Raw genomic sequence first — 22,241 nt, forward strand, 5'->3', positions numbered from 1 at the left:
AAAGTTTTTTTTAAGGCCCAGTGCCATGGCTCATGCCTATAATCCCAGCACTTTGGGAGACCTAGGCAGGAGGATCACCTGAAGCCAGGAGTTAGAAGCCAGCCTGGGCAACATAGCAAGACCTTGTCTCTATAAAGCATAATAATAATAAAATATTGAAAAAATGTATTAAGGAAATGTATCTATCAGAGTGCACAAGCACTCAGAAGTTCCCACTGCCCAGGAAATGGTTGTTGGGTCCTTTGCCAACCCCTGCCTGGGGGTCATAAGCCCAGGTCACTGGGCTGGCTGTTCTTCCCTGTCTCTGGGCACTTCCAGGTGGGGGTCGATGGGAGGGAGTAGATGGAGAGGCTCCACCTACTCCTCATTGTTGGTAGGAGGAATGAGAACCTGGAGGCTGTCCTAGCTGACTATGTCTTGATTTTACTGGGGGGCAGAGGCTGACCTTTCTCCCTCCCCTAGTACTGTCAAGGCCTGCCCAGGTGGCAGCCAGAGCAGATCCCTTCATGCCCACTGCATACCACAGCATGGTGGCAGGGGCACCTGCAGTCTCTGCACATGCACACATGATTGTTATCTGCACCCCTTATCGGAACTGTGGGTCGGGCAGGAAGCAGCATGACCGCAGTGGGTTCCTAACCGACATTGTGTCTCATACATCCTTCACTGTCCTACTTAACCCTCTCTGTGGTATGGCAGTTACTGGAACCTTGAGTGATAGAAGGTAGTCTCTGCTGGGAATGGACTCAGACAGCAGGCTGACTGCCCTTAATTTGATATCTCTTTCCGGTTGTACAGCTGTGCCTTTTTCACACATTTCCATGAAGTGTGATGTTCATTCATCCAACAGATATTTTCAAGAGCCCATCATATGCCAGGCTGTGGGGCTACAGCAGTAAAAGAAGCAGACTCTGCCTTCAAGGGGCTTATATTGTAAGGGGACCACAGACAGCAGGTGCAGCAAAAGTGGAGGAGGAGGCTCATCTTCTCACCTGCCTGCTGAGTGCTCAGGAATTGGTGTTAGGATGCTGTCATGCGCAGGTCATTGGCAACCGTGGAAAGGATGGTTTTAGAGATTGGAGCAGGTTCAAGAGGAACTGGGAGAGGAAGTGAAGATGGCCATTGGAGATGCTTCATTGGAACTGGGGCAGTTACTGCAGGTGTAGGTGGGATTGAGAGAGCGTTGTGTGAGGTAGGGAATAGCTTGCATATGCAGACTCAGGAGAGAGGAAAAATATGCTTAAGGGAACTTGTTCTAAATGACCCTTCTGTATGCTTTATTGAATGATCGTGATCATGAATTGTAAAGCTCTGGAGGGCCTGATTCAGTTTTCTTCTTACTTGAGAGTCCCATCTTCTCCGTACTAAAATTAAATCACAAATATTTGGATTGTTACTGAAATATCTCTTATAATATGTTTCAATCTTCTATCTATAATCTTTCTCTTGTTATACAAATGGTTCTGAACCTTTGGGTTCTGAGTCCAAATACTTTTGACATCTACCTCTCAGTCTCCCCTAGAATGTGGCATCTTATTTCAGGAAGCTGATGGATCTGCTGATGTCCATTCCCATAGGGTTCAGGTCAAGAGCCTGTGTGGGATGCATTTACTAGACAGCCACTTAGGGATGTGAAAGAAATGAGAACTCTGTGGCCTCCTCTTTTCTCCTCTTCCCTAATGGGTCATCAGTTCGCTGAGGGTAGAAATTATATTTGTTTTGCCATTTTCCTTATGACTTAATAACTAGAATAAATATGAACAAATAGGCAGATGGACTGACTTGGTTGCTTATCCTACTTAAGTGTGGCACATTCAGTCCATAGCACATGGCATCCTCTCTGGGGCACAGTTTTCAGTGGTTCCCCAAGATAGAACACCACGTGCTGTGGACCAAATGTATTTTATCCCCCAACTCCCCCACAATTCATGTGTTGAAGCCTAATCCCCAGTGTGATGGCATTTGAAGGGGGATTTTGGGGGAGATAAGTGAATTTAGAAGAGGTCATGAGTATGGTGCCCTTGTGATGAAATTACTAGTGCCTCCAGAAGAAGAAAAGACACCAGCACTTTGTCTCCAGCATGTAAGACACAGCAAGATGGTGGCCATTTGCAAATCAGGAAGAGGGCCTTCACCAGATATCAAATCTGGCAGCACCTTGATCTTGGGCTTCTCAGTCTCCAGAACTGTGAGAGGTAAATGTTTCTTGTTTAAGCCACCCAGTCTGCAGTATTTTGTTATAGCAACCCAAACTGACTGAGATATCCTGCTTCATAATTTTCAGCAGAGTCAGGGAACCCCTCTGCTGAACCTCAATCTCCTTTAAGAGTTGATCCAGGCCGGGTGCAGTGACTTATGCCTGTCATCCCAGCACTTTAGGAGGCCAGGGTGGGCAGATCACGAGGTCAGGAGATCGAGACCATCCTGACCAACATGGTAAACCTCTGTCTCTACTACAAATACAAAAAATCAGCTGGGCATGGAGGCGAATGCCTGTAATCCCAGCTACTCAGGAGGCTGAGGCAGGAGATCGCTTGAACCAGGGAGTTGGAGATTGCAGTGAGCCAAGATTGTGCCACTGCACTCCGGCATGGCGACAGAGTAAGACTCTGTCTCAAAAAAAAAAAAAAAAAAAAAAAAAAAAAAGAATTGATCCTTTGGAAGAACAGCCATTACTCTTAGAAGGTTTTACATTAATTTCCTGTTGCTGCTGTAGCAAATATCCACAAATTTGACAACACAAATGTATTTTCTTGCTTTTTTGGAGATGAGAAGTCTGCAGTGGTCTCGCTGGTCTGCAATCAAGGTGTCTGCAGCGCTATGCTCCTTCCAGAGGCTCTGGGGGAGAATCTGTTTCTTTGTCTTTTCTAGCTCCTGGAGGCCACGCGCTTTCCTTGGCTAACGGCCCCTTCCTCCAGCTTAAAAGCTAGCAGCAAAGCGTGTTCAGATCTCTGTGTCTGCTTTCATAGTCATGTCTTCTTCTCTGCCTCTCTCTTTACCTAATAAAGACTCTTATTACATTCAACCCACCTGAATAATCTCCCCATTTTAAGGTTCTGTATTCATCAAATCTGCCAAGCCCTTTTCTCCACGTAAGGTAGCATTCACATGTTGTGGGGATTCAGAGGTGGACGTGTTTGGGAGCCGTTATTCTGCCTACCACACCTTTGTACAGCTGGTTACACACATGTTCCTGTGTAATAGTTAGGGTGGTAAAATGATTCCTGTTTTACAGGTGAGAAAATGGAAGCTCAGGGAGGTTCAGGGACGTGCCCTTGGTACATAACTCATGCATGGAGAAGTCAGCACTTGAATGCTGGAGTTCTGAGCCCACACCAGGTTTTTCCATTATATTTGGCTGCTTGTTTTTTTGGGGTTTTTTTTTTTTGTTTGTTTGTTTGTTTGTTTTTAATTATCCTCAACACATTTCTTTTTTCTCTTTTTGGAGACAGAGTCTCGCTCTGTTGCCCAGGCTCGAGTGCAGTGGTGCAATCTCTGTTCACTACAACCTCCGCTTCCCGGGTTCAAGCAATTCACCTGCCTTAGCCTTCCAAGTAACCGGGATTACACATACCCATCACTACGCCTGGCTGATTTTTCCATTTTAGTAGAGATGGGATTTCACCATGTTGGCCAGGCTGGTCTCAAAAATCCTGACCTCAGGTGATCCACCCGCCTTGGCCTCCCAAAGTGCTGGGATTACAGGGGTCAGCCACCATACCTGGTCATACATTTCAATAGTATTTGTCAATATTTATTATTTTTTTTGAAATGGAGTTTTGCTCTGTTGCCCAGGCTGGATTGCAATGACACAGTCTTGGCTAATGGCAACCTCCTCCTCCCGGGTTCAAGCGATTCTCCTGCCTTAGCCACTAAAGTAGCTGGGATTACAGGCTTGTGCCACCACACCTGGCTAATTTTGTATTTTCAGTAGAGACAGGGTTTCTCCATGTTGGCTAGGCTGGTCTCGAACTCCTGACCTCAGGTGATCCACCACCTCATCCTCCCAAAGTGCTAGGATTATAGGCATGAGCCACGGTGCCTGGCCTCAACATTTATGTTTCTGATGCCAGTATTCTGGGACATTGAAGTGCTGACTTGAAATGAAAGAATGTTACAATAAATCTAAAATTAGTCTTCAAGGTGAAATGTCAGAACGAAGAAGGAGTTGCCAGTTTGTGTGGTCCGCTTCTTTCATAAACATTTGTGTTTTTGAGGACCAATACAGAGACTTCTTCCTGGCTTAACTTTTTTGTCCACTGATATATACTTGGTTTTAATGTTATATCATATGACACATCTTTTGTTTGCTCGTCAGATTTCTTGTCCTAAGGAGATCCTTGACTTTCTTAACCTTGGAACTGTTATTATGAATCAAGATTTATGAGGTATTGCCATGTTCCTGCTACCCTGTTGGAGCCTCCTCTGCATCTTACTCCCAACCTTCACCCTCTCTCATTCTTATCCACCAGGCTCAAGTAACCTGAACCAGTGGTAAAGAAAAGCAATATGGTAGCACACTCTATATGCCTTGAGTAGGAATCATTCACTATTTTAGGGATCTTAGAATTCATGGACCTTCTCATTCATGCTATCTGTCTGGAGAGTCTCTAGGAAACTCCTTTTGACCCACTGGTCAGGCCCTCACAGCTATCTAGCGTCTTTGCATGTCTTTCTCTGTGATCACTATAGCCCTAGATGAGAGAAATGCAAGGACTAAAGTATGAAGGTCTTCTCTCATTCTGATCATTTCCTTGGATAGAGGATTGATCACTGCACTGCTGCTGACCTTTCAAAACAACTTCGTTCTACTCTTTTGGCTGCTTCCTCTTCAGGTACCATTTGAAAACACAATTGTGGCTTACTGGACCATGTCCTCTGGGTTCCAGCCTCCATCTACCTGTGTTGGAGATGGAGCTGAACAGAGGATGCCCAGATGACAGGGGGCCAGGGCCGGGTCCAAGGCAGGAAGGCAGCCTGCAGTGTTGCTGTGTGCCAGAGCCCAAGCCTGAGCTGATGGGTTTTTTGTTTTTGTTTTGTTTTGTCTGAGATGGAGTTTCACTCTGCCACCCAGGCTAGAGTGCAGTGGCGCAATCTTGGCTCACTGCAACCTCTGCCTCCTGGGTTCAGTTGATTCTCCTGCCTTAGCTTCCTGAGTAGCTGGGATTACAGGCATGTGCCACCATGTTCAACTAATTTTTGTATATTTAATAGAGAGGAGGTTTCACTTGGTTGGCAAAGCTGGTCTCAAACTCCTGACCTCCTGATCCCCCCACCTCGGCCTACCAAAGTGCTGAGATTACAGGCGTGAGCCACCGCGCCCAGCTTAGCTGATGGGTTTAATGAAATGAATACAGCACCATACATTCTGCATCCTCGGGTTATAGTGGGAGCCAAGGAAGGAGCCTTCTCATAGACCTCCAGTGGCAGAAAGGCTGAGCTGCCGGCATCAGCTGGTAGAAGTTACACAGCGCGAGGCAAATGGTTTTATTCCATATGAGCAGTCACTTAGATGTGAGTGTCATGTCTGTTCGCTGGTGAGTCAGATGCTATGCTGAACGTGATCTAGTAGTATGTTCAGGCATTTTCTTTCTTGTCATCGAAAAATTCCTGTCAGCCAGTAGGTGGACAGTAGGGTAGACAATGCCTGTAGGAGGCCAGAAATAAACTGTAGGTCCTGTATAGCTTCTCTGTGAAACTTTGCTTCATTATTCTTTTCCTTTCCCTAACTCTTTTCCCCTTTTCCCCTCCAAACACCTCCCCCACACCCCACGTACACGCCACAAAAAAAGGCAAGTTAGTTGAAGGTTGGGATTTCTAACTAAATCAATAAAGACTCCAGGTACTTGAGAGGCGCACATGCCTGTAGTCCCAGCTACTTGAGAGGATGAGGTGGGATTGGATTGCTTGAGCCCGGGAGGTGGAGGTTGCAGTGAACCAAGATCCCACCACTGCACTCTTGTCTGGACAACAGAGGGAGACCCTGTCTCTTAAAAAATAAAAATAAGGACTCTAAGACTTAGAAAATAGTCTGTATCCAGGGAAGAAGCAAGCCTGCACCCAGGCAGTTCCAAGGCCAGTCCCGTTTCTCCAGGAAGGTCTTCTGCGAGCATCTGCCAAGAGTGAAGCCCGACCTGCATGGTTGGTGTCCTACTTGGACAGTGTTCCTCCTGCGGGTGGAGGAAGCAACACTTCTTCTGCTGTATAGACAGCCCACAAATCCCTTGGGAGTGGTAATTGCCTCTTTTGCCTAGAGAGCAGTTTTTATTGTTGCCTTTGTTTTTGTTTCTTGAGAGAAGGTGGTCCTTGTCTCCAGTTGTTGCTGATTTTCTGAGGAACAGGCAGAGGAATTCAGCCTACTCTTAGGAATGTTCTCTGGCATTGCCCAAATGCTGGAAAGTTCACACCAGCAGCAGCAGTGGGTTTTGGGTCCAAGGGATGTAGGTGTGCAGTGTGTGGGGGGGTGGAAACAGAGGTGGGGCAGCCATGTGTGAGGAGAGCATGATGTTCAGCCGAATGACTGGGCATTTCCTGGCCAGACCTGTATATCCTACTGCCTAGCTTATAGGTAATCCCTAATGTCTAAGAACTAGAAGAAATTCTTGGGCTACTGCACCAAGAGGAAGAGGACCTCCTTTTTCAACAGATAATACATTCTCTAAGTAAGACATCTTCAAGATACAAGCCAAGTGTTTCCCTGGAGACTTTACATCCACACTTTTTGAATCAAAATGAATGCCCCTAAACTTGCCCAGTCTTGGTAGCCAGGTGACAAGGAGTTATAAATTGATATTTGTATTTCCTAGAGAATAATTTGGGAGTTGATTCTCATTTCACACTCATGCTGATGTTTTCAGCTGCTGCTGCTTTTTTTTTTTTTTTTTTTTTTTGGTAGGCAAGGGGATCTCACTATATTGCTCAGGCTGGTGGGCTGGTCTGGAAGTCGTGACTTAAAGCATTTCTCCTGCCTCAACCTTCCAACATGTTGGAATTACAAGCGTGAGCCACTGCACCCAGTCAGTTTTCAGCTTCTTGTATCTGCTCAGACTCAGGTCATCAGACCATCATGTCCCTGTCCCTGCTTCCCCATCATTTCTCTCCTAAGTAGCCCTTCCAGGGCCTCTATTTGGAAGAAACGAGTTAGAGCGTCAAAGGGAACAAGACCAGTGAATGACCATAGCTCCTGCTCCAGATAGATACTTTCTCCATTCTTCATGGGACTGGAATACTGTTGCTGAGGCTCCACCTGGCAGGCTGCAACCTGGACTCATTGTACAGCAGGGTGGGTTTAATATCCTCACTCCCACTTACATGCACACACTGTGCTTCCTTTTGTTCCTAGCTGTAGATGTCTTCACTCAGGCTCTTCTGGTTTGCAATAAGTATACAGAAATAATTTTGAGACAGGATCTTACTCTGTCACCCATGCTGGAGTGCAGTGGCCTGATCAAGGCTCACTGCTGCCTCGACTTTCTGGGCTCCAGCCATCCTCCCACTTCAGCCTCCCAAGTAGCTGGGACCACAGGCATGTGCCACCATGCCTGGCCAATTTTTATATTTTTGGTAGAGATGGGGTTTCACCATGTTGCCCATGCTGGTCTTGAACTCCTGAGCTCAAGTGATCCACCTGCCTTGGCCTCCCAAAGTGCTGGGATTACAGGCCTGAGCCACCGTACCCAGCCAGGAATAAATTTTTTGGACTTATTATTGGAATTCAGTCTGTATGATTTTTCAGATATTCATATGTGTATTTTTCATATGTTCATCAATTCTAAGGCACAGACACTCACAGTTTAACAACTTTAAAATCAAGATGTGCCATATAATCACATCTTAAAATTATGAATTTCTGTGGAATACCATATTGAAAAAAAATTATTGGCAGCTTTTCTTGCCTTTCTTGGAGGTTTATAATGGTGATTGATGGCATCTAGGAGTCCGCAAAATACATTATGTAAGTTGAGCTCATTTTTCACTTTTTTTGCCTGAAGTATTTGCGAATTTCCTCAAATGGACAGATTTGCCAGCAAGCTTCAGCACATTTGAGCGGTAGTGGATGCAGCCGATAAAATGGTTTACTCTGCACAGAGCATTCACACATCCATCCTTGGCTGGACTTTAAAACAACTCTGGAATAGGCAGGGCACTACTTGAATATTACTAAGTAGCTCGTACGAGGCCATCTGGCTAGTGATTGGGAAAACCTGTTTTCTTCTGATGCCTAGTCTGATTCCTTTTCTTCCCTACCAGTCAATGTAGAATTCAGAAGCAGCAGGAATATGTCAGAGTGGAATATACCATGCATAGAGTAGAAAATGAAGATCACTTTACTAAGAGGATCTTCATAGTTGGTAAAAATTGAGACTCTTAATACCCAACAGAAGAAGGTGGGTAGGCACAATATTATTAGATTATCATATGGAATACAGACATTGAAAATGACAAGTACCTAAATTGTAGTTGATACAAGAAAGCGTATGTATGTAAAGAGCAGAATATAAATATCCTAATTCCCTGGCTCCCAATGCCAACCATTTACCTCTTTGAGCCAAGCGTGGGGCAGGCAGGTGAAACCCAGATGGAGTTAGAAAGGCTGAGCTCCAGAGAAAATGCAAAGAGAAGTTACAGAGAAAAAGTAAGAGACCTGGACAATATAACCAAGACATACAAGCAGCAGGAGTACTAGAAATGGAAAAAGGTAGGGGAAGGGCGCTTGAGGCAGGACAGGCCAGGACTAGCTTTTAATGTCATAATACACAGTCCCCTTAGCTCGGTGGCTCAGTTCGGCACGTTGATCTCTTCCCCATGCTGCAGCATACAGTGCAGGTCAAGAGGGAGGACTGTGCTCACTGTTGTTACTCAGGGACCTGAGCCAGCAGAGGCTTCGTTGCAACACCTGCTCCCTGATTACTGCAGCAGTACAGGTAGCATGGCAAGTCACACGGTGACTCCTAAAGTCCACTTGGGTGTGTGCAGGTTTCTTCTGCTCACATTTCATTGGCCAAAGCAAATCACAAACCCACCCTTAACTTCAAAGAGAGCAGGCACATGCAGTCATTATATACAGCCAGTGCTCGACATACAACCACGGTTGGGACTGCGGACTGGTCGTAACACGATTTGGTCGTAAGTTGAGTAGGCTATATGTACAGTTGAAATGGTGCACGCGGAGATGGTAGTGCCGCCAGAAGCTGGTCCGCACTGTCGTACGCCCAGCTGGACAACGTTTGCGCTGCCAGACGCAGAGCAGTCGTGGCTAGCGATTGTGGTCATAAAGTCGAATGGTCATAAGTTGCATAGGTGGTAAGTCGATCAATACCTGTATAGATAGTAGGAGGAAGGCTAGAAATATTTAGTGAACAGCACTGATGAGTTACCACCCGGAGAAGTAATGAAACATCTAGAAGAAAATTTCCCTAAAGAAGGAAGACTTGAGTCTGCATATTGAAAGGTAAAACTGATACGAGAAGACACTCTAAGCATATCCTGGTAACGTTTCTGAACTCTTAGGATGAAGAGAAAAATCTTCAAGCTTTCAGGCCAAAGGAACAAATTTTTAAGAAAAAGAGTCACACTGGCACCAGATTTCCTGTTTGCAACACCAAAAAGGTAGAAGATGGTGGAATTTAATCTACAGACCACGGGGGATAAAAGGAATGCTACTCAAGTATTCTGTACCCAGGCAAGCTAACCATTCAGCTGTCAGAATGAAAGAAAGGTATTTGAGCATATACAAAGACTGACAGTGTGCCTCAGCTGTCACCCACGGCCCTTGGCTTCACAGTGCCTAGATGTTCTGCCTTCACTGTTCCTCTAATACATCCAGGGCTCTGCTTGTCTGTCACCTCCTCAGAGGCTGTCCCTGACCACTGTATCCAAATTATCACGCACACCCACCCTGCTTGGCCATCTCTTCACAACACAGCTCACTGCTTGACACTTTGTTCGATGTTTATTAAAAATTCAAACGTTTGGAAAAGTTGGAAGAAATTTAACTTGTGCATCTTATTTTTTTGTTTGTTTGTTCATTTCATTTTAATGCAGACATCCGTGACCTTCCCTGATATAGATTACTAACTACAGCTAATTAACTACAGTTCCTTATTTGTTTACAGGTCTTTTTTCTGGTTGAGGTAAAATTTGCAAACAACGAAATCTCAAATCTTAAGTATATATTTGGTGAATTTTGACAAACACATACACGTGTGTAACTGAAACCCTCCTGATGATACAGAACATTTTTGTCACCCCAGAAAGTTTTCTCATTTCCTTCTCAGTGAATCTCTGCCCCCACCCTAACCCCTAGAGACAAGCACTGTTCTGATTTCTTCCACAGTAGATTAATTTTGCCTTTTCTAGAACTTCATATAATTAGAATCATGTGTGCACTTTTGTGTCCTTCACTTGGCATGTTTTAATGCGTCCATGTTGTTGCAATGTATCGGTAATTCATTGCTTTTTATAGCTGAGTAGTGTTCCGTTTTATTCCATGGATGTACCACGGTTTCTTTATCCATTCTGTTGACGGACATTTGGATTGTTAGCAGTTTTTGCTTGTTAGGAGTAAAGCTGAGATGAACATTCTTGTAAATGACTATTTGTAGGCATATGTTGACATTTTTCTTGGGTAAATCCATAGTGAGAAATTGCTTGGGTCATAGGCTGGGTGTATGTTTGTTTAATGTGAAACTACTAGACCTTCCCCCAAAGTGGCTGTGTCATTTTCTATTCCCTCAGATACATGTGAGAGTTCCAGTTGCTACTCATCTTCACCAAAATTCCCAACATCTGGTGTTGCTAGTCCTTTTAAGTTTTTATTTGGTATTTTAGTAGTTAGATTTATTGGTCAGTGTTTTCTAGAGAAACAGAACCAACAATGTGTGTGAGTGTGTGTTTGAGTGTGTGTGTGTAAAGAGATTTATTATAAAAAAATTGGCTTCACATGATTATGGAAGCTGAGAAATCCCATGATGTGCCACCTGCAAGCTGGAGACCTGGGAAAACTTGTGGAGTATGTAGTTCCATTTCAAGTTTGAACTGGAGTTTCTCCTGAGAAATCAAAGAGCTGATGGTATAAGTCCTAGTTCAAGGGCAAGAGAAGACCAGTGTCCCAGCTTAAGCTGGTAGGCAGAGAGAGTGAAATGTCTCCTCTTTGCTTTTTTATTCTGTTCACGTCCTCAGTGGATTAGATGAGGCCTGCTCACCTTGGGGAGGCCAGTCTGCTTCACTCAGTCTGTAGTTTCAAATGCTGATCTCACCTGGAAACACCTCACAGACACACCAGAAATAATGTTGAGAGAAATATCTGGGCACCCCATGACCCGGTCATACTGACCCATCACAACAAATATGTTAATACACATACACAGATATATTCTTTCATTGTCAATATGGCTGTCTTCTGATGTCTGCTTGTGAGAACTTTCTGGGGAAACAGGTGAGCCCCCAGGCTCCAGAGCAGAACTGCAGAGGGCGAGTCCAGAAGAGAAGTGTTGGAAGAGTCAAAAGCCAGAATCCCTGAGCCTTTCCTGGTCAAGAATGTTCTCTAGGAGAGACTGACTCACAGTTCAGCAACTGATAAATTGCTTTGATTTTCACTTCTTTCTGTGTTGACAGAGAGGGAGCCTGTGTGTCTTTGAGGGTGAAGAATGAAGAATGTGATACCTACAGCTTAGAAATGAAAATCATCCATGTTACCCCTTGAACTTCTATTTGTAATAAATCCCATTTATTAAAATTAGTTTATTCAAGTCCCATTTTATGGACACGAAGCACCATGAGGATGTGACGGAAAGATGGAGGCTGGAAGCTGAGAACTGAATGCTAAGGACAAAGTCAAGGGGCGGACGTGCTCTGAGCACCTCAGCCAAGAGGCACCCTCATCTACCCATCTGCCCCAGGACCTCCCATCTGCATGGCGTGGCTTTCTTTACCCTGATTGCTTCGTTTGATTCTTCTACCTTTAGGTGATCCCAGAGACAGGCAGAACTGGGGCAGCCTTTAAAATAGCGCATCAGCATGGGGAGAGGGGAGAAGGGAGGGCTGGGGAGGGAAACTGGAGCAACACGCCGCCAGCACGTGGTCCTGCTTGAGAAATCAGGTCTTAAAGGAAAATGAGAAGCTTTGGAAAATGAGAAGTGTATCCGTCTCCAGAGCACTAAAACTCGAGTTTATGTTGCAAGATAAATGTTGCAGTGGGTTGGGAGAGTTCTTGTAGCTTGAACCGGTTGCCCCCATCCTTCGTCTGTTGCTCTGTCAAATGGAAGGGCCTGGATGAAGACATGCCCAGTTACCCTGACCCAGGAACATGCTTGATGCACGTGACCATGTCAGCATTCCTGGGATCACTGTTGCTTCACTCACCAGTGAGCTTATCCTGATATTGTGAGTGTCCCTTTGACCTGACAGTAAGGGGTCATAGATGGCAAGTGCAGACTTGTCTTCTCTTGGGAGCTCTGCTCTCTGGTACAGCCAACCAAATGGCAAAGGATTCCCCACTTAAGGCACTTGTTGAAAGACAGGAGGCAGCTGGACTCTGGCTGATCCAACTCTCTGCTCAGCTCTTCTGGCTATGTAAACAGTGAGCCGATCTGATGACAAGGAAAGAAAGGAAACCAGGTCTCCATTAGAAGGACTCTGTGGGCTTCTCTTGCTTGCAAGTGGAAGGATCCTTTAGGCGCATTTGCTTGGCAGAACCCACCCAGAGCAGAACTACGTGACTAAGGACGCATTCCGCACAGTGCTCTGTCATTCATTTCATCCTCATTTTGAGTTAATGGCGGAAAAGCACAAGGAACTAGGTACGTTCCCTGCCTCTTCCTCTGTCTGGTGGGAGGAGAAGATAGCCTAAGGTGAACCAGTGACAGGCTTGGCCAGCAAGCCCGAGCAAACTGACATCTCATCCACTGCCCGTTGCAAACTTTTGGCAGACACAACCTGTGTTGCAGGGACTGGCTGGAACGCTGGCTGGCTGCTCCCCTGGCCTCCAGGGTGTGACGTGCAGAGCCTGGTCTCAGAGGCATAGGGAATGTCCTGTAGCTTTCTCCTGAAAGAAAATAAAAAAGCATCGCTTAACTGCTCTGAGTGCTGATGAAAGTCTCTTAGGAAATTTGACAAAATCATGTGGCCTGGATGACTTTGCAGACCTTTGGTTTACTTTTGTTTTGCTGGGCTAATTTTAATTTTGTGCGAGCTTTTTTTCCAAAATGGAATCAAAATTTCCTAGATATTTTAACCTTCAGGTAGCTCATAAATGTCACAGGATTTATCATTCTGTAGGGCCGCAGTGGACGAGTGTGGGAAATGATTTGGGCAGTGGAGTGGGAGAATCCATCTTGATCATCAGATGACCTTTCAGGAAAGAAGGCGGGGATGTTAGTCTTTTCTACTCTCTGTGTTCCTCTCTCTTACCTTTTACCCTTTTTTTTTAATTTAAAAGGTAATTGCAGATTCAGCATCTTACAACCAGTGTTGTAGGCTCAGTGCCAAACTGAAAGCAGAACTCCAGATTAACAGAGTTCCTAGGAAAAAAAGTGTCCATTGTTTCACATTACGGGGTTAGCCAGGACCATGGGCACTTAAGGAGAAATTGCTGGGACAATGTAGAAGATTCATAAATGAGTATTTGGTCAGAGCCAGTATTTCTCTTCTTTCTGCCACGTAACTCTTCGGTGCTAGTCAGTAGCACAGCACGTGAACAAGAGTGCAGACTTCCTCGGTGTGAGGGGCCAGCTCTGGCTCTTTCTGGCCATGTGAATCTTGATCAGGTTATGTAATCTTCTGGGCCTTGATGTCCTCATCTGTAAAATGGCGTTAATGACAGATAGTACCTACCTACCTTATATGAGGAGCCACATAAAGCACTATGGCTGTCCATAGTAATGACTCAATAAATGCAAAGTATTATTTATTATCATATGCAAAAGCAGATGCTGCAAAGGTTGAAGAGAGACTGTTGGTTTCCAGTTGGCAAGTGCCAGTCACAGTACACAGTGCTCAAGAGGTTCAGAGGAAACAGCAATGTCACCTGGCAGAGGTGGGGGCTGCTGGCACCCCCTAGTGGACTCTACATAGCCCGTGGCCAGTGTGCCCTTGCCATGGTCTTGAGGATGGAAAAGCCAGGTCATCATGTGATTTCCCTCAGTTCATATAGACCAACTTATTTGTTTTGTTTATTTTTTGTTTAGACAGCGTCTCACTCTGTTGCCCTGGCTGGAGTACAGTGGCCTGATCATGGCTCACTGCAGCCTCAACCTCCTGGGCTCAAGCAGTCCTCCCTTCTCAGCCTCCCAAAAAGCTGGGACTAGAGGTGCACACCACCACACCCAGCTAATTAAAAAAGAATTTTTTTTAAATAGAGACAGGGTCTCTCTATGTTGTCTAGGCTGATCTCAAACTCCTGGACTAAAGTGATCCTTCCACCACGGCCTCCCACAATGCTGATACTACAGGCATAAGCCACCATGCCCAGCCCAGAGTTATTTCTTGAGCCATACCAAAATAAAATAAAACAGAAACACCAGAGATAGTAGATGCTGATATTGCTAACCCTGCTTTAGGTAAAGTGTAGGTCTCTTCCTATACCAATGGCGTTTCCTCCAGAAGTAATATTTCCCAACCTACCTCGTTCTTAAAACTCTATGGTCAACTCTCCCTGCCCTGATGGAAAGGACTTTAGTTTGGAAGCTGAGAACCCTGAGGCTAGTCTCAGTTTTACCTCCTCAGTTGTGTGACAGTGTGCCACTCAGAGGCCTTCACCAGGGCCCGTCCCCTCATCTGTACAGTGAGGGGATTGGTCTAAACATGTGAGTCTCAGCCTTTTTTGTTCTAGGACATGAATGTCTAGTGACATTCCCTTATAGACCTTCTTGTTGCTACTTGGTGCTACTTCCTAGCACCTTAACTATAACTCAGCCCCTCTCCTGCACTCAAGGAATCATGTTGGAATACAGGGGAGTAAATGATGCTATTATAGGGATAACCTTGAGTCTCTTCCGAGTTATCGGAAACATAAGTACCTGTGAGGTGTAGTTTTGTTCTTAGTCACAGGTCACGTTAATGCTTGGCAGTGAGAGTGTCAGCCTGGAGGCAGAGGGCCTGACCTAGAGCACATCCCTCCCCTCCTCCCATAGCCTCAGCTTGCAGGCAGGTGCCACCTTCCCGAGTTAAAGTGCAGGTGTCCTTTAGTTATTCAAAGAGTTGCAAAACTTTGGTCTTTGGGGTTGAAAAAAAAACCCATGTGAGTGCAGAGGGACTTAGGCTAAATCGGAAAAGCATCTTCCATCTGTGAGATGCAGATTCACCCCTCACCTTCCCATCAGGCTGTGACACTGGGTCTGCACATTTCTAAACTGGGCTAGAAAATAATCAGCCTGGTGTGTTTACATCCCGCTGTGCAAGAAAACTGGGGATGGAACTCCCCTTCTTTCTTTATGGTCTTCTGGGGTTTTTTGTTGTTGTTTTTGTTGTTTCCTTTTTGTGGAGAACGGGATCTCGCTGTGTTGCTCAAGCAGGTCTCAAACTCCTGAGTTTAAGTGATTGTCCCACCTTGGCCTTTCAAAATGCTGGGATTACAGGCGTGAGCCACCATGCCGGGACTGGTCTTCTAGCTTTGTTACTGATGGATTTGTAACCACCCAGATGTCAGAAATACATCCCTTCCTCAAAGCTCCTCCAGAGTCCTTGGATTGTTTGTATTTCCAAAACTTTTTAGCTCAGATACTTAGATGCTAAGAATCTCTGAGGAAAGAGGTTGGGGAAATGGGGACTGTGCCTTGGAGTCAAGTGTCCCCTTTGTCTGTAGTTAGCCAGGCCTGAATTTTCTGTCTGGTCCTATAGTTCAAAGCATTGCTAATGAAGGGGAAAAAAAAGAGGATTTGGAGAGGACTTTAAGCAAATTGGTTGTCAGCTAGCCTCCTGTCTCTCAGCACCCCCCACCGCCAGAGTCAACGGCTTTTCATGCAGAGTTAGGCACCCACCTGAAGGGGTCACTTGTGAAGGTATGCACTCCTCTTCTGTCCTGGAACGTCTAACAGTCAACTTCAGCCTCCTTTTTGAGAAAAAAAAAAAATATATATGTATATTTATTTAATTGTAGAGGCAGGGTTTCACTATGTTGCTCAGGCTAGTCTTGAACTCCTGAGCTCAAGTGATCCACCCACCTTGGTCTCCCAAAGTGCTGGGATTATAAGCGTGAGACAACGTGCCTGGCCACATTCAGCCCTTTATCTGTTTCATAAGACTCATGCCCATAATTCTAGCACTTTGGGAAGCTCAGGCGGGTGGATCATCTGAGGTCAGGAGTTTGAGACCAGCCTGGGCAACATGATGAAATCCCATTGCTACTAAAAGCACAAAAATTAGCCGGGTGTGGTGAAGCATGCCTGCAATCCCAGTTACTCGAGAGACTGAGGTGGGAGAATCTCTTGAACCCAGGAGGCGGAGGTTGCAATGAGCCACGAGATGGTGCCATTGCACTCCAGCCTGGGCTGCAGAATAAGACTCCATCTCAAAAAAAAAAATAAATGTTGTAGATGATTATCGCTAGTGTCAAATAAAACTGCGTATGGAAAATTTGACTAAAAATTAACAAGAATCCAGTCTTTACAACAGTACAGTGAACGCTTGAACTACATCGAGGTGGGGGGGTGGTAGCTCCGACCCCTGCACAGTCAATCTGCATATAACTTTTCTTTTTTTTTTTTTTTTTTTTTGAGACAGGGTCTTGCCGTGTTTCCCAGGCTGGAGTGTGGTGCTGCAAACACGGCTCACTGCGGGTTTCACCTCCTGCGCTGAAGCAATCCTCCCACCTCCGCCTCCCAAGTAGCTAGGACTACTGGCACACACCACCTCTCCCAGCTAATTTTTTATTTTTTGTAGAGACAGGCTTTTGTCATGTTGCCTAGGCTGGTCTCAAACTCCTGAGCTCAAGCAATCTGCCCGCCTCAGCCTCCCAGAGTACTGGAATTACAGGCAGGCACCACCACACCCAGCCCTGTGTATGACTTTTGACTTAACCAAAACTTAACTACTAATAGCCTGCTGTTTACCAGAAGCCTTACTAAAACATAAACAGTTGATTAAGATGGATTTTATATGTTACAAATGTATTATATACTGTATTACAATAAAGAGAGATAAAATGTTATTAAGAAAATGATAAGGAAGTGGCTGAGTGAGGTGACTCACACCTGTCATCCTAGCACTTTGGGAGGCCGAGGCTGGGAGATCGTTTGAACCCAGGGGTTCAAGACCAGCCACAGGAACATAGTGAGACACCATCTCTAATATAAAAAAGTTTTAAGGCTGGTCCGATGGTAGTGGGTTATCAGAACTTATTAACATTAGTGTCACTAAAGTTGGTATACAACCCCCCACTGCTAAATTTGACTGGCTTAAAAAAAAAAAAAAAAAGTTTTAAATAACATGTTAAAAAGAAAATTGTAAGGAAGAGAAAATATATTTACTGCTCATTAAGTGGAAGTGGATCATCATAAAGGTCTTCATTCCTCATCTTCACATTGAGTAGGAGGAGGAGAAGGGGTTGGTCTTGCTGTCTCAGGGTGGCAGAGGCCATGAAAAATCCACATGGAAGTGGAGCCCCGCCATTCGAGCCCATGTTTGAGGGTCAGATGTTGTTGGATGTGCCACATTAGGAAGTCCAGGCTGGGCAGGCAGGAATCACAATCACAAAAGAGAGAAGCTGTGATGTGCACAATTTAATGCAGACAAGTAAGATTTCAGTGGCAACAGATCTTTTTGATAGAATTCACATGGAAAAGAATTGATCCATTTGAAAATCATTTCAGTGAAAGTAGAATGGAAAAAATTAGAAATAATTCATCTGTGTTGTATGGAAAAATGGATCAAGGGATTAGGTTTGCTTAACAGAGTTCAACTCAGAAGATTCTCAACCAGAATTCTTCAGTCTGGGTATAATTCTGTATCAGTGGAAAGTCTGGCTGTGTAAGCAGTCCACACTGCCTTGGGAATAAAACGGCAGGATCACAATACCCAGTACTGGCCTGGTACCATGAAACAGCTGTCACTCTTGGTAGCATTTGGCCAAGGCTCATGTGGCATCTGGGAGCACTTGGAGGGCCACCCCTCAGCAAGGCTTACACACATCTCAAAGGACAGTGGCCATAAGCCACAAGGGAGGCAAAGGGGACTGCAGGTGAGGGAGGGAGGTGCTGCCTGGCTTGGGCAGCCGAGGCCAGGAGCCGGGTGAGGGATGAGATTCCTCCGAGGATGATCCAACCAAGTGGCTGAAAGGCTGGGAGGCAGAAGGATGTTAAACTATTATGCAATGGCTGAGTTTCCAGGTGCCTTGATTTGATGCCTCCCTATCCCCATTGTCCACCAGACCCCTCTGAGAAAGGGTCTAAAGAAAATTGGCCGGGTGCGGTGGCTCAAGCCTGTAATCCCAGCACTTTGGGAGGCCGAGGCGGGTGGATCACGAGGTCAAGAGATCGAGACCATCCTGGTCAACATGGTGAAACCCCGTCTCTACTAAAAAATACAAAACATTAGCTGGGCATGGTGGCGCGTGCCTGTAATCCCAGCTACTCAGGAGGTTGAGGCAGGAGAATTGCCTGAACCCAGGAGGCGGAGGTTGCGGTGAGCCGAGATCGCGCCATTGCACTCCAGCCTGGGTAACAAGAGTGAAACTCCGTCTCAAAAAAAAAAAGAAAATAAACCTCAAGTCAGGTGTCAATGGCCTCTGTTAAACCTTAACAAGGGATGTAAGGCAAGGAGAGCCCTAGTGGAAGCTGGCAGTCAGTCACAAGCTGCAATAAAACGGACAAATGCTGCCAGGCACGGTGGCTCACGCCTGTAATCTCAGCACTTTGGGAGCCTGAGGCAGGTGGATCACCTGAGGTCAGGAGTTCAAGACCAGCCTGGCCAACATAGTGAAACCCCGTCTCTACTAAATATACAGAAATTAGCTGGGTGTGGTGGTGGGCGCCTGTAATCCCAGCTACTCAGGAGGCTGAGGCAGGAGAATTGCTTGAACCCGGAACCCAGAGGTTGCAGTGAGCCGAGATCGTGCCACTGCACTCCAGCCTGGGCAACAGAGTGAGACTCCATCTCAAAAAAAAAAAAAAAAGGCAAATGTTCAAATGAGTCATTGAAGGAGGACAGGGCTAGGGTCTGTTCCAATGGCCATCGTCCACATTGACCCTGACCCCACACGGCTGGTATTCGAGAGTGTCGACATGTCCTGCAGATGTGCTGGATCTGGAGAAAACATTTCATCCCATTCTCCTCTTTTTCAGGTTTCAAGTGCCCCATTTGCTCCAAGTCTGTGGCTTCTGACGAGATGGAAATGCACTTTATAATGTGTTTGAGCAAACCTCGCCTCTCCTACAATGGTAAGGGCTTGGCCTGCCTCACCAGCCTCCAAAGCATTTGTTGGGGGAGCCTCCAGTCAAGGGTGGTTCTGGGCAGTATTTTCACCTTGCCCTCTGGCAGGCATTCCTGAGTGGTGGTGAGGAAAGCGGACTGTTCAGGGAGCCTTGTTGCCCAGGTCAGAGAGGAAAAGGGGCGGGACAAGGAAAGAAGGCCCAGGGGTCAGGTCCGAGGCCGGGGAAGCCTCTCCGGTTGCTCACTTAGTCCCCTGCCCCTCTACAACTCAGTTGTGAGGACTTTGGCTGGGAGATGCAGCCATTCCTTCACCCATCACGCATTTGACTGTGGAAGGCCCCAAAACAGCGAGATGCACGCCACAGTTCAGCAGGTGGGCCCTGAGCAAGCACCTACTCTCCTTGGGGAAGTGGGGGCTATGTGCCAGTGGCATGCAGAGTGCTGGGAAATTGGTCGTCTCTTTGTTACTTTCAAACTCAGGTGAACACTTGATTTAGCCCAGTGACTCCACACCAGAGATCTTGACAGGGGAGTATGTGTGACACAGAGACACTATAGGGATTGAAAATGCAGGTGGGCCACCTTGCTGCTCCACCTAGGTCTTGTCGCCTCCTACCTTGGCGACTGCCTCAGAGCCCAGCAGTGAATACCGCAGTGGGTAGGACCCTGAAGGCAGGGGATTTCTTAACAGCCAAGCTAATCTAACAGGACACCTCTGGGGAACAAAATGACTGCCAACGTCGGCCTAGCATGTTGTGCGTAAGGCTTGGAGTCCAGCTGATGGGAGTTCGAATCTCCCTCTACCACTCACTGTCTTGTCTTGGACAAGTTGCTGGGCCTAGCGGAGCCTCCGTTTTCTCGTCTGTAAAGTGTGAATAGCAATACTTGGTGCATGGGGTTGTCAGAACTGGGTATGAGATGGCACATAAAGCCCTTTGGTACAGAGCCTGGCCCATGGTCAGTGCTTGGGAAGTTATAGCTGCCGTGAAAGATGTGAGACCTCCCTAGGTTTCTTTTCACAGTTTTTCAGAGCCCACAGACTTCATCCTCAGTGCTGCTCAGCCCACGCCACTGCTGACCTTCGGTTTTCCATGCTCATGTGTTTAGTCTGGTATCCAAACCATGTTCGTCAGAAAACGGCATCTTCCACTATCACAGGCAGTGGATCTGAGTGCACTCCAACCCGGTACTGGCCCACCTTCCCAGATTCAAGTCATAGTAGTGGTTAGAAAAAGAGTTCTGGGATTTCTGAGAGTATCTGAGGACTGGATCATTTGAAACCAGCCTGGTGAGAATGTTTCCTGGGGAGATTCTTCTCTGCCCTGTAGCCTCCTAACTCTCAGAAGGCTCTTTCCCCTACACAGCATGAGCCCAGGAGGGATCATGGTCAGAGGGCGTTCCTGGGAAGTAACTCTGACTAATCACTTCCACTCAGGTCTCCTGAAAACTTTTCTTTTAGTTACTTGTTCAGCCAAAAGACTCTGGATGCAGGTGGGCATGTTGCCCCCTGTGGCTCAGATCCACATGTGTGTTAGCCCATGTGCAGGTGGGAGGACCAGCATGGCCCTCCCATGGACATCATAGCTGCGGTCTGGGAAGCCTCTTTCCTCCCCAGGGGACAGCCTCTCGTTTCTCCTGGGCTGACTGCTGCTGAGCCTCTTAAGTCTGTTGTCGCATGTGCTGTAGGCTTTGCGTCGGTCCTGTCGCGTGCATGCTGTCAGAAGGCTCAGGCTCAGCTTTGTCCCCGTTCACCATCTCCGCCTGGGACCAGGGAGGGAGAGGAGCCTTCCCTGCGTCTCACAGCCCTCCCTAGCCACGGCCTCAAAAACCCTATTCACTTCTTTCCCGCATGTGTGGAGACCTCATCAAGACCTCCGTTTGTCCTGCGGGTTGCTGGGGAGTTCTCTGTAGACACTGCATTTGTTGTAGGAAGAATACAAAGAAGCCTCAGAGGGGCTCAGCCTGAGAAAACCTGGCTCTCAGGAAGAACTTTGCAAGAGCAGCCAAGGAAGACAGTGCTCTTGGGCCCCTACGCCCCAAATACAGAGTTACCCCACTGCCCTGTGGAGAACAGGGAAGGTGAGGCTCTCCAGTTCCTCTGCCAGAGAACTGCCTGGGACACTACCATGTGTCCCCATGTCCCCCTCTGTGTCAGCATTTGAGTGCCTGGTGCTGTTGGTCCACCTGCCTACACCCCACCACTGGCACCCTCACCCAAGGTTACAGAAACCACACTGGGAGTCAGGGCTCCCTTAGAGGAAGGTTGGCCAGCCAGCCTGAGGCATGACCACTGCTCCTCTGGTTCTGGTTCTAGTTTTTCCCTTGTCCTGGAATGGAGAAGTCACCTCCTCAAGGGTGCATGTGTCTCTGTGTTTGAGTGTGTGCGTGTGTACCTGCGTGTATGTGTGTAAACTAGAGGCTTTAAGCCTAAGGATCTTTCTTGGAAAAGCCAGTCCTTTACCACTGGAGGCAGAAAGGCCACTCGTCTCCAGTCCTTCCAGTGGACTTTGTTTCAAGGTGGTGAAGTCCTTTGTTCAGAAACAGTGGTCCGGCCCTCTGTGGACACTGTTCATGTGGCTTGGATTCCTCACGTTCAGTCTTTGCCTTTTCTGAAGACCCTAAACCTTCCAGGTAGGAGGAGAGCATTTGCTGCCAGGGCACACCCAGGGCCTGCTCCAGCTCAGAGAGCACAAACCGTGGGCCGAAGGTTAGGAGCCTGAATGTTTCCCCCGGGGTCTGTCATCATCCCAACCTTACCTGCTGCATGTTACCTTTTCTAACTTAAAAAACGACTTAAGAGTCAGAGGTGTAAGTTCTTGGAATCTTTCTGGAAAGGGGGTGAGATGGGGCTTTCTTAGAGAGTGAGGCATTTTCTC

At 46.6% G+C, this 22,241-nt stretch overlaps 1 protein-coding gene across 3 annotated transcripts in view; it reads left to right on the forward strand.

The window, feature by feature from the left end:
* The window catches only part of ZNRF1 (zinc and ring finger 1), a 123,744-nt gene that overhangs the window by 87,421 nt on the left and 14,082 nt on the right, over positions 1–22,241 (forward strand). For all 3 annotated transcript variants that reach the window (XM_032284457.1, XM_032284456.1, XM_032284455.1), the window contains exon 2: positions 19,278–19,373. In XM_032284457.1, the coding sequence (XP_032140348.1) occupies positions 19,278–19,373 (96 nt within the window). The remainder of the gene's footprint in view (positions 1–19,277; positions 19,374–22,241) is intronic.

Source organism: Sapajus apella, unplaced genomic scaffold (genome assembly GCF_009761245.1).
Source record: "Sapajus apella isolate SASKATOON/1434 unplaced genomic scaffold, GSC_monkey_1.0 scaffold15, whole genome shotgun sequence".
Taxonomy (NCBI): Eukaryota; Metazoa; Chordata; class Mammalia; order Primates; family Cebidae; genus Sapajus; species Sapajus apella.